At 41.5% G+C, this 12,639-nt stretch overlaps 1 protein-coding gene across 1 annotated transcript in view; it reads right to left on the bottom strand.

Annotated features, from left to right (window-relative positions):
• Positions 1-445: 445 nt before the first annotated feature.
• Positions 446-12,639, bottom strand: part of ITFG1 (integrin alpha FG-GAP repeat containing 1) — a 142,021-nt gene continuing 129,827 nt past the window's right edge. Inside the window, exons 15-18 of the mRNA XM_063438789.1 lie at positions 6,301-6,425; positions 5,898-5,980; positions 3,666-3,783; positions 446-1,592 (exon numbers count right to left, since the gene is read on the bottom strand). Coding sequence (XP_063294859.1) covers positions 1,533-1,592; positions 3,666-3,783; positions 5,898-5,980; positions 6,301-6,425 — 386 coding nt within the window. The 3' untranslated portion in view covers positions 446-1,532. The remainder of the gene's footprint in view (positions 1,593-3,665; positions 3,784-5,897; positions 5,981-6,300; positions 6,426-12,639) is intronic.

Below are 12,639 nucleotides of genomic sequence, written 5' to 3'. Positions count from 1 at the left end.
GGTCGGTCTGTCTATATGTTATATATGTGCTGTTATAGCGGTGTTGGCTGGTCGGTCTGTCTATATGTTATATATGTGCTGTTATAGCGGTGCTGGCTGCTCGGTCTGTCTATATTTTATATATGTGCTGTTATAGCGGTGTTGGCTGGTCGGTCTGTCTATATTTTATATATGTGCTATTATAGCGGTGCTGGCTGCTCGGTCTGTCTATATTTTATATATGTGCTGTTATAGGGGTGTTGGTTGCTCGGTCTGTCTATATTTTATATATCTGCTGCTGTCTACACTTGGTAAAGTGTTGAGTTGTTTCTAACAATGCAGCAGACAGTAGTATATTGTTCCTTGATGGTGCTCTGATTGATAACCTTGCGATATTGTGATAAGCAGTTTGTTTGGTATTTGCTCACACACACGTACCATGGACTCATACGCTGACACAGATACCTTTACATTATATTAAAGAACATTTATTTGAATATACCCACACCGAAATAAATACAATTAATCATCATTTAAGTACTTAGAGCAGGACAGATTTACATGCCACAGCAAAGAGGAATGTGTCCGCATGTATTATACACAAAGCACAGACAGTGAGATTCAGGTTTACAGCAAAGCTCACTAAACGCAGGTTTCTAAGACCTAATAAGTATTCTCCGGCCTAGAACTGAATCGCGCATATAGTACGGCTGAGGGTTATGGGAGTTCATGTACGTTTAGCTGTGTTGGCACAAAAAGAACATTAAATTATTTAACACAGCTCTCGGCAATATACAGGAACATCTGGAAATTGCGTGTGTCCAATGGGGGTCCAGCTGCTGAGCAGCACGTTACAGGGTCCGTTCAGTAAAGTGGGACTTACTTGATAATCGCTTGGATAAAATAACAGTTTGGGATTTTTTATTAATTTAAAATGTGATTGCTAACAGTTTAATGAATAAGCCACTTGGGTAAACAGACAGATCAGTGATTGGTGAGGGTTAAATGACCGGAAATGACACAAAACCAATATCTCTCTATTTCTATGTATATTCACAGTCTTTCATTGATCACATACATTGATAATAAAACACCACAATTCTTGGTTTGCACGAGATTCCACCTGGATATATTAATACAATGAGTTCAGATTTATAAAACGCATTTCCCTTGTTGTCGGGACAAACATGTAAAGCATTGACATACATAACAGCATTTGGCAATGTACTAGTAACGTGGATCCAAAAGGCAGATTCTGTACAACATGATTACTGAGACCGTTAAATAAGAACATTATGGATCCCCTACTCTCTGTGTGTCGTTAAGCACAGGAAACATTCAGAATCTGTTTATTTTTTTGTGTTTTTAATCCCCACCAATAAATTAATACATAATGCAAAATATACACAGACTACTCTCCCCAGGACGCGGTGGCCCGCCTTCTCCTGGACGTCCAGGATATTTTTGCAGCTGGCCCCAGCACAAACGCCATCGTTGAACCCTCCTGCTGCTGCCAGAGCAGCCTGGGATAGCAAAAGGGTCACGGAGTCATTTCACATCGCATCGAAGTGGAAGCGGTGAGCTTCCTGGCGCTTCTCGCGATCATCTGCTTTCTGAAATAAACAGAATCTGTTAGCATGGAAGACACGGCGGAAGGGGGAGCGTTATATTTCATGTGTAATCACAATGAGGAAAGTATCAGTGAAATCCAATTCAGAGAAAAATATATGCCCTTAATCTATATACTCCTTAAAAAAATTGTGAATGGTTTTCACCAGTCCAGACATCCCCTCAGTTAAAACAAATGTAGAATTATACTCGTCCTTATCGATTCATACAGCAGCTATGGGCACTGCGATAGGCTGACACACTTAGCCAATCACCACTGCCCATGGCTGCTTGGGTTAATGCTTCCGGATCAGCCCATGCTGGGGACTCCAGGCACTATAACCGCTTCAATGAGAAGAAGCAGTGACAGTACCTAGAGTGCACATTTAAAGTTAGCCCCATCGCTGTGCAGTGCACAGAGAACTGGTAATAAATGCTATTATTTCGGCTACAGTCAGCATGACAGACACTAGGTACTGGGTAAATAACACATGAAACGTACCAGTGTCAAGGCTGGATTACTGGTTACAATGTTCGTTTAATATAAGAAATAAATTGCAAATATATTATATTACTATAAAGGGTCTGATTCCAATTGAAGCATTAATGACTCTATACATTCTATTTCTAATGCTAAAACAAGTCATTAACCACTAACAAGGCTGGCGTTCTCTATATAATTATATAATAGGCCTGGCCCTTACATTTTCAGGTAACGGGCAGATCCAGACCCAGCAGTCATCCTTTGATTAAACTGATTTAATAGGATAATAAAAGATTAACAACAGGAGAGGAATGGCATCTTGTAAAAGGATTATTTGTGTGACAAGCTATGGGCAGTGTACGTGGCTGGGCTGCTAAATCATGTGATTTACAGCTATTTGACTGGGTGCAGCTTATCTATACTTTAAGAAACACTCAAACCAGGAAATGTTTGCTGTAATAAAGTACTATCACACATTACGTGATTACTATAGTATGCTACCTTTAGTATACACAGCGACAACAAGACCTTTGTACAATCACGGATTGTGTACATAAAGTATAGACATGACGACAAAGCCATGTCACACAGGCTCGTGCCGCACACATTCAGAGCTACTTCATATCTAACAGGTTTCACACACAGCTTTCCCTTACTGTCTAGAATTTTAATTATGTAAACCATCAGACGGTCTGATTATTAATGGGTATGATTTGCATACATAATTATACATCCGTTAACTTATTATCAAAATGATCAAAGAAGACGGTGAAATGTAAACAGCAGCAGACGCCTTGTGAGGTCAGGAAAATGCTTTTACACAGCACGTCAGGTCTGAGGGAGCAGTTATATTGCGTTATCATAGTATGTGTGCGGAATATTCACCGGGAGGGTTCAAACATCAGTGTTACAGGTCACTTCTAGAGTAATGTTTAAAAAAAATGGTGTGAAATTCAAACTTTAGGTCAAAATAGACAAATTGGAAAAGTTTGTTAATTCAACTTTAAGTTGAACTAAAATGTGAATTCCTGATAAATGACACTTTAATGGGGAAAACTGTCATAGTCTGATGTCTGTTGTGGTGATGGGGCTGGGAATGAAGACAATGGAGGCAATCAGGAACAATCAATCAGTTTCCATGGAGACCGCTCTGCTTTTAGCACCTCGGCTCAGTGTGATTTGTTATACAGGACAGCAGCGGTGCTTGGGGCAAGGGATGGTGAAGTGGCCGAAAATCTCCCAAAATAAAAGAACCTGCTGTTAACTCCATATCTAAGTAACGGTGTAAATGGATTAAGGTAACTATCACAGCTCTATGCATAAATGATAAGGAATGAGTAGCAGAGACTGGGTCTAGTGCAGCCTCTCTCTCTCCATCCGTCATCCCGTGAGCAGGCTCAGGAATAAAACCCGTGCTAGGTATTTCCAGTAATGACTGACCCTTTTATTTTCTGGGGGATAGCTGTAAATAAACAGGGTGGTTTATATAGACAAGATACAGGCTTTAGTGGATTTCCCATTCTGCTGAGAGTGATTGGAGTATGAGTATTGTAACGCCAGTGCTGTCTGAAAGAACAGTGATTAACAAACGTACCTTCTCCTGCCAGTGCAAGATGCCAATAATGGCCAGGATGAACACGCACACTCCGATCAGGGCGATGGCGGTCAGTAACACTATGTTACTCGGGGTCAGGTAAAGCTTGGTGCTCCAGCTACGGGGAATGGAGAAACAAGAAAAGAACAGTCAACACTTAGAATAATAGTACATAGTATACTGTAACCGCATGTAGGGCGAGGGCATGAGGTATATACTGTAACTGCGGGTAGGGCGAGGGCACGCGGTATATACTGTAACTGCGGGTAGGGCGAGGGCACGCGGTATATACTGTAACTGCGGGTAGGGCGAGGGCACGCGGTATATACTGTAACAGTGGGTAGGGCGAGGGCATGCGGTATATACTGTAACTGCGGGTAGGGCGAGGGCATGCGGTATATACTGTAACTGCGGGTAGGGCGAGGGTATGCGGTATATACTGTAACAGTGGGTAGGGTGAGGGACTGTGGCTATTTCCAGACTCTAGATCAGGAGGGGTCTGTGGCATTAATATCGTATAGTTACTAATCAATGTATTCAATGTGGTAATCACTAAGCACGCTGACACATCTGGGAATAAACACAAGTATAATACGGTGCTGGAGGCCCTCAGTGTCACAATGTGTCCTTTAGATGGCAGGTTCTCTTTATATAAACCCTCCCAGTATGTGAATATACCTAAACTAATCACTATCACAAAAATAAAGAGAAGAAAATCCAGTAAAAGATACATAGTAAGTGAGTATTATACCTACTATTACCTAGCAAGGAACAGCGTGGATTTCACAGTACATTATAGCATTACTCTCTCTCTCTCTCTATAGTCTGTATTACTGTTTATTGGAGAATAGCTTGCATTGCCAGAGCACAGCCCTCAGACATTTCCCGAGATAACGCGGTAAGACCGGGCTCAGTCCATGATTGACACCAACTGAGAATTCACTGTCAGCGATCTGATCTACTGGTGCTCCAATTAGTGTGCATGGAGACATTGCTAAAACGAGTGACCCAAATATCAGGACTCATTGCAATCTCTGTCACTCTGCGAGCGTTGAGCAGACTGCACCAACTACAGTAATACACAATGGGATAGATACCACCCAGTGCTAGTGATTACTTCCCGTAAGGAGAGTAATATCCCATTCAAAGTCAATTTCAAATTTCAGACAAAAATAATCAAATTGGAAATATAATCTCCCCACGAGTGTTTTCAGCCTACATCCCCTACAATTCAGACTATAGTGAATAATGAACATACAATGACCTTCCTCTGTAATATATCCATTCATTCTTCGAGCCGGGGTTGAAGGGGGCTGTTACTGTGGAACGTTTTAGTTTCTCTTGTTATACATGTCTCAATGAAGGGATTTATATATTACGCTATTTCACTGCTAACAAGTAAATGGTCTTGCGTTCTGATAAAGATTTATTGGCTAATTACAAAGGTTTTGACTTTAGGCTTTCCCTTCCGATTCCCAAAATAACTTGGAACGTACAGGAGGAAAAAAATCAATAGTTACTTATTAACAAAGATACATTTAGAGAGATAACATCTTTTTCCAGGAAAGCAAGACCTGCCGGGGATATAAATCATGAACTGCATGAATGAATCCTTTTACCAGCTAAAGCGGTGAGTGCTTGGAAGCTGCCGGTGTGGCTGCCTATTAAAGGGTTAACCTGAGGGGCGCTGCAGTTTGGTTTTATTATCTCACAGTTTGGCTCACTGTTCTACAGGCGTCAGAAAATGTATTTATTACCCAGCCAGTGTGCCCCTAACCGTGTGATTTTAATATGTTTTGGAACCATTGAGTACAAGTGTCCAAAGACTGCCGAAGCATTATGGGAAATGTAGTTCTGATACACTTGGAGTGTGAGTGTTCTCAGAATGATGGTGAGGGACCCCACGGTTGGAATAGTTAGTGTACGGATGATCAGTTTCCTACTCCAGGCAGTCTGTGGCCCATGTTTAAGCTAAAACTGGAACCTGAACAAACATGTTCATTTTGTGAGATCAATCAGCCTCCGCCAATCATGTAACTAAACCAGTCATTGATTGACTAAACTACCAACTGGACAAGGAAATTGAGAAATGGCAGAGATAATAGCTGAGGTGGACGGTAATAATTCCTTTCTTAATTCTCCACAATTCTCCATTTAGTAACAAACATCCCAATAAAACTCACGGTGTCCCAGGACATGGGCAATGCATGCATCTGTTTATTATTATCTTACCTTCGTGGGGTCTGGTGTGGGTATGGGATTACAATGAGCTGTGAATTGGGGATTATGGCAGTCCATTCTTGTTTACGGATTTCCTGAGAATAGAAGAAGAGCCTTCTGGTTAGTATAAATGATGGATTAACTCTCATTAATAACACTATTACAAGGTGTCCGGCAGTAATGCTATACAATATGTTCTGGTAATTGAATGACATTGTGACTGTAGGTGCCAGGACGCTGAATTAATGGCGATTAGTGACCAGGCAGACACACTGCCAGAGTAGTAAGCATGATCACTCTCACACTTGGCTCCAGTGCACAAGCAAACCCAGTGCTTATAAATACTAAACATACCAAGAAAAGTGCCCCAGCCAGGGAGCTCACAGCTTCTTAAAATGACACTGCGCATACTGACCTTCTCTCCAGGCGGCCGGGGGATCCCCACGGAAAGATGGTCCAGGAAGTTGGCGCTTCGTCCTAATCCCAGAACGTTGTACGGCAGTTGAAGAGCCAAGTGCGCAGACTGACTGAGCTGGCCAGCTAGGGATAAACAAGAAATCATAATCTGTATCAACCCCACAGGGAGTGCGAACATACGTCCACAATAAGTGAAACCCTCAGCAGCCGAACCCAGCCTGACCCATTCAATGCACTTATCATCACACATTATTATTATAGCGCCAACTTAACAATATTATGATTTAACAATATATGAGACAATTACAAAATGTTACAGGAACATTAGGTAGATGAGGTCCATGTTACGCGGTGAATGGGGGCCTGTATGTACATTCAGTGATTACAATTATCTCTGCCTTGTAGAATTAATAGTAATATAGACAGTGTAACACACCCAGCAGGGGGGCACGGAATATCCAACCCCAGACTTGCAGCTAATCTTTCAATGAAACAGTTAAACCGCGTTTGAAGTACAGTCTGATCCATGTGTGAGAATTATACCAATTTTCAAGGAAAAGAGGCTTTGTGCAGAATAAAAATGCTGTTTATTAAAGAGTCATGCAGAAAATGTGCCATTATCCCTACCTGCAAAAATCCCATTAGAAACACACTAAAGGGAGTCTGACAGTCATCCAAAAATCGAACATTAAACTGCAGAAATAAAAACTCTTGTACTGATCAAGCTCTGGGTATGTTTGATGCCGAATGCCCCCCATCATTCCCAGATATGGATGGTATAAACCGCGAGCGGCGCAGAGCGGCTGATAGGTCGCAATCTGCGTCCTGACAAACAACGTATGTTGTGTTGAAGCAGAACGGTCATATTGAAGAACAATGTTATTTTTAAATCCAGCACATAAGGAAGCCAATACTGGTGGTTTTTTTTATACAGTTTATTTTTTTCTATTCTTTCACATTTCAATGAACAAAACTGAATCCTGACTTCACATCTACTTAGACAGTGCACTTAATTAACATTTCCCAAGATTCTTTGGTATACAGGAGTCAGCCCATCACCCTCTAGCAGGCCCCGCATTCTGAGATATGTAATCTAACAGGTGAAGGGCCAAGGATGGACAATAGTGCTCTGTTACTATTAAAGAGACACTCTAGACCCCTAAACAACTTTAGCTTGCTGAAAAGCTTTGTGTGTCAAGAGTGTGTCCTTTTTTTCCATTTTGCAAAAAGTGCAGATTTCAAAAGACATTGGCACTGTAATAAATGAACCTGGTTACACCCCCATGGCTTTCAAGAAGACGCCCGGTCCTGTTACTTCCGGGTTTGTTTAGCTCAGTGAAGATAAACTCAAGAGGCAGCAATTGCTCAGAGCACCTGCCTTGTAAAGACTTCTCATTGAGCTGCATAGGAATGTCTGTGATTGGACAGCCACAGAAAGTCTGGGCGGGGTTAGAAAGGGAGGGCTTGCAAAGGCAGCAGAGAAGAGATCTGGAGCTTTTGCAAGATGTTTTTAGATATAACTCCAATGAAAAATATGCATAATTAAATGCATGCATGTCTTCATTTTAGGTTATAACTACTAAAAAGCTATTTTTATTTATTTTGCATTTGGGCAGTGGAGTGTCCCTTTTAAGTAGTGCCAGTGGGAATGATTCACAAAATTATAACTGGTGGAAGAGGATGATGGGAAAAGTAAGTGTTTTTGCAGTGAGTATGATGGGACTGGTGGTGAGCAGGATTAAAAGGTGGGATGAGGTGAGACTGGTGGTGAGCCAGATAAGAAGGTGGGTTGAGATGTGACTGGTCTGTTGGTGAGCCGCATTAGAATGTGGGCTGAGATGTGACTGGTGGTAAGCCCCATTAGAAGATGATGAGATGTGACTGGTGGAGAGCCATATTAGAAGGTAAAATGAGATGTAACTGGTGGTGAGCCAGATTAGAAGGTGAGATGAGATGTAACTGGTGGTGAGCCGGATTAGAAGGTGGGAGGAGACGTGACTGGTGGTGAGCTGGATTAGAAGGTGGGAGGAGACGTGACTGGTGGTGAGCTGGATTAGAAGGTGGGATGAGATGTGACTGGTCTGGTGGTGAGCCGCATTAGAAGGTGAGCTGAGATGTGACTGGTGGTAAGCCGCATTAGAAGATGATGAGATGTGACTGGTGGTGAGCCGGATTAGAAGGTGGGATGAGATGTGACTGGTGGTGAGCCGGATTAGAAGGTGGGATGAGACGTGACTGGTGGCGAGCTGGATTAGAAGGTGAGATGAGATGTGACTGGTGGTGAGCCGGATTAGAAGGGGGGATGAGACGTGACTGGTGGTGAGCTGGATTAGAATGTGGGGTGAGACGGGACTGGTCTGGTGATGAGCCGCATTAGAAGGTGGGCTGAGATGTGACCGGTGGTAAGCTGCATTAGAAGATGATGAGATGTGACTGGTGGTGAGCCGGATTAGAAGGTAAAATGAGATGTGACTGGTGGTGAGCCGGATTAGAAGGTGAGACGAGATGTGACTGGTGGTGAGCCGGATTAGAAGGTAAAATGAGATGTGACTGGTGGTGAGCCTGATAAGAAGGTAAAATGAGATGTGACTGGTGGTGAGCCGGATTAGAAGGTGAGACGAGATGTGACTGGTGGTGAGCCGGATTAGAAGGTAAAATGAGATGTGACCGGTGGTGAGCCGGATTATACGGTAAAATGAGATGTGACTGGTGGTGAGCTGGATTAGAAGGTGAGACGAGATGTGACTGGTGGTGAGCAGGATTAGAAGGTAAAATGAGATGTGACTGGTGGTGAGCTGGATTAGTAGGTTGGGTGAGATGTGACTGTTGATAAGCCTGATTAGAAGAAGGGATGAGATGTGACTGTTGATAAGCCTGATTAGAAGAAGGGATGAAAGGTGACAGGTGGTAAAAACCGGATTAGAGTGCCAGATTCTCACGTGGGATCAGAAATTTTTAGCTAGTGGCCTGAATGATGAACTGCTGGACCCTGCAGGCTATGCCACTGCTTTATGTGTCTTCAAGATAATGTGATGATGGGGAACAAGAACATGCACTGGCTATCAAAGATTTTATTCATTAAAATATATTTTTCCCTTGGCCCTGTTTGAATGTAATATGAATATTTTCTGATTTCCACAGATAAAAGCAGGTTTAGACAGCCATGGGATAGCGGGTGGACAAACATAAAAAAATAGAGCAGAATTATCCCGGAGGCCCCAGCGTTTCATTTTGTTAAATGTCTTTTAAATGAATGTTAAAGACTAGATTTCCTGATCAGATCTCATTCTTTGCTGCTCCTCTTCGCTCTCCCAAGGCGAGCAGACCATTCCCTTGGTAGCTGATGGTTTGAGGATCTAGAGAGAGCTCTTTGTTATTTAAATGGCTTTTCGAGAGGTTTTAGGATTTTGATGAGGGATCTGTGAAAGCTCGCAGTGTGTCTCGGTGTAAAGACGCCTCCCTGGCACGCAGATACATTAGATGTCTGTCTGGTCTCAGCTGAAGCAATTATTTTTTTCCTTTGTACTTGAATATTAACAGATAGAAGAAGCATTTTACACTTGTGCTGGAAAACTTCCTTCAGATTTGTTTAATCATCCTCCGTGCTGTCATAAGGATAATTACCAGCAAGGTCAATAGCCCAATCTGATCTCCATGTAAATGCTGTGACTCACAAGCGGTGGGAGTTGATCAGTGGTGTCGCTCCTACTCACAGCACAGCAGAATAGATCTTTCATTGGACCCCAAATCTCTGTGCCCCTCTGGTACACCTGTTTTTAAAAATCTTTGATACAGGTTTTAGGAATAACAGCATTAACTAGTTATCACAGGCTTTATCTGGGCAGCTGAGTCCAGTGATTGTAGTAATGGAAGTCAAACAGGCCGTCGGAATGTCAAGGGTCTGGCTTTGTCTTGTAGCTAATAGGGACCTGGGATTTTATCTCTACAGAGGAATTAATTTCCTTACAATCATTATAAATTTCCACATGCTCACTGACACATATAGAAGCAGGGCTCGCTCTCTTTATACACTATATAAATCCATAGATAGAAGCAGGGCTCGCTCTCTTTATACGCTATATAAATCCATAGATAGAAGCAGGGCTCGCTCTCTTTATACACTATATAAATCCATAGATAGAAGCAGGGCTCGCTCTGTTTATACACTATATAAATCCATAGATAGATAGAAGCAGGGCTCGCTCTGTTTATACACTATATAAATCCATAGATAGATAGAAGCAGGGCTCACTCTGTTTATACACTATATAAATCCATAGATAGATAGAAGCAGGGCTCGCTCTCTTTATACGCTATATAAATCCATAGATAGAAGCAGGGCTCGCTCTGTTTATACACTATATAAATCCATAGATAGATAGATAGAAGCAGGACGCGCTCTGTTTATACACTATATATAAATCCATAGCTAGATAGAAGCAGGGCTCACTCTGTTAATACACTATATAAATCCATAGATAGAAGCAGGGCTCACTCTGTTTATACACTATATAAATCCATAGATAGACAGAAGCAGGACTCACTCTGTTTATACACTATATAAATCCATAGACAGAAGCAGGGCTCACTCTGTTTATACACTATATAAATCCATAGATAGATAGAAGCAGGACTCACTCTGTTTATACACTATATAAATCCATAGATAGATAGAAGCAGGGCTCACTCTGTTTATACACTATATAAATCCATAGATAGAAGCAGGGCTCACTCTATTTATACACTATATAAATCCATAGATAGAAGCAGGACTCGCTCTGTTTATACACTATATAAATCCATAGATAGATAGATAGATAGAAGCAGGACGCGCTCTGTTTATACACTATAGAAATCCATAGATAGATAGAAGCAGGGCTCACTCTGTTTATACACTATATAAATCCATAGATAGAAGCAGGGCTCACTCTGTTTATATACTATATAAATCCATAGATAGATAGAAGCAGGACTCACTCTGTTTATACACTATATAAATCCATAGATAGATAGAAGCAGGGCTCACTCTGTTTATACACTATATAAATCCATAGATAGATAGAAGCAGGGCTCGCTCTGTTTATACACTATATAAATCCATAGATAGATAGAAGCAGGGCTCGCTCTGTTTATACACTATATAAATCCATAGATAGATAGAAGCAGGGCTCGCTCTGTTTATACACTATATAAATCCATAGATATAAGCAGGGCTCACTCTGTTTATACACTATATAAATCCATAGATAGATAGAAGCAGGGCTCGCTCTGTTTATACACTATATAAATCCATAGATAGATAGAAGCAGGACTCGCTCTGTTTATACACTATATAAATCCATAGATAGATAGAAGCAGGGCTCACTCTGTTTATACACTATATAAATCCATAGATAGATAGAAGCAGGGCTCGCTCTGTTTATACACTATATAAATCCATAGATAGATAGAAGCAGGGCTCGCTCTGTTTATACACTATATGAATCCATAGATAGATAGAAGCAGGGCTCACTCTGTTTATACACTATATAAATCCATAGATAGAAGCAGGGCTCGCTCTGTTTATACACTATATAAATCCATAGATAGATAGAAGCAGGACTCACTCTGTTTATACACTATATAAATCCATAGATAGATAGAAGCAGGGCTCGCTCTGTTTATACACTATATAAATCCATAGATAGATAGAAGCAGGGCTCGCTCTGTTTATACACTATATAAATCCATAGATAGATAGAAGCAGGGCTCACTCTGTTTATACACTATATAAATCCATAGTTGAAATGCTTTGATTACTTGCTATATAAATCATACACAGACCTTTGAAGTCTTCATGTGAAGAGCGACGACAAGCAATTGAACTCCTGCACTTGGTAACAAAATACAGGTAAAGAAGCACCTTGACACTCAGAATGGATCTAGTCTCATTGCCTAACAACCACTTCTCTGAAGGATGCTCCACAAAAGTACGTTCAAATGGTGAAATTCCAAAGGCTTTGATTCTATTCTCCCTATATTGTCCTCTCCGTCACTACATAGAGGAGCTAACGATTCCATACTGCGAGATCCTCTGATTCCCTCATATTCTCAGTGATACTAATTATTTATGGGGAGTGGGGAACAATCTTCAGCTTTGTGGCTCGAGTCTACATGCGACCTTGGAACCTTCTCTTTCCTGCTGATTATGTACACCCTCTTCTCAATGTTTCATAGCAACAGTTGTATTTGTTTTTATGTGTTTGTTTATTCTGAACACACTCAGGAACAACTCCGTAATACAAGGGCTGGCAGAACAACTACAGAATGGCCCAGCGCTGGTTGTGCAGGGGTTAAA

The sequence above is a fragment of the Pelobates fuscus genome, chromosome 12 (genome assembly GCF_036172605.1).
Source record: "Pelobates fuscus isolate aPelFus1 chromosome 12, aPelFus1.pri, whole genome shotgun sequence".
Lineage (NCBI taxonomy): Eukaryota > Metazoa > Chordata > Amphibia > Anura > Pelobatidae > Pelobates > Pelobates fuscus.
The sequence above is the reverse complement of the archived record's forward strand: the minus strand, read 5'-3'. Positions and strand labels throughout refer to the sequence as shown.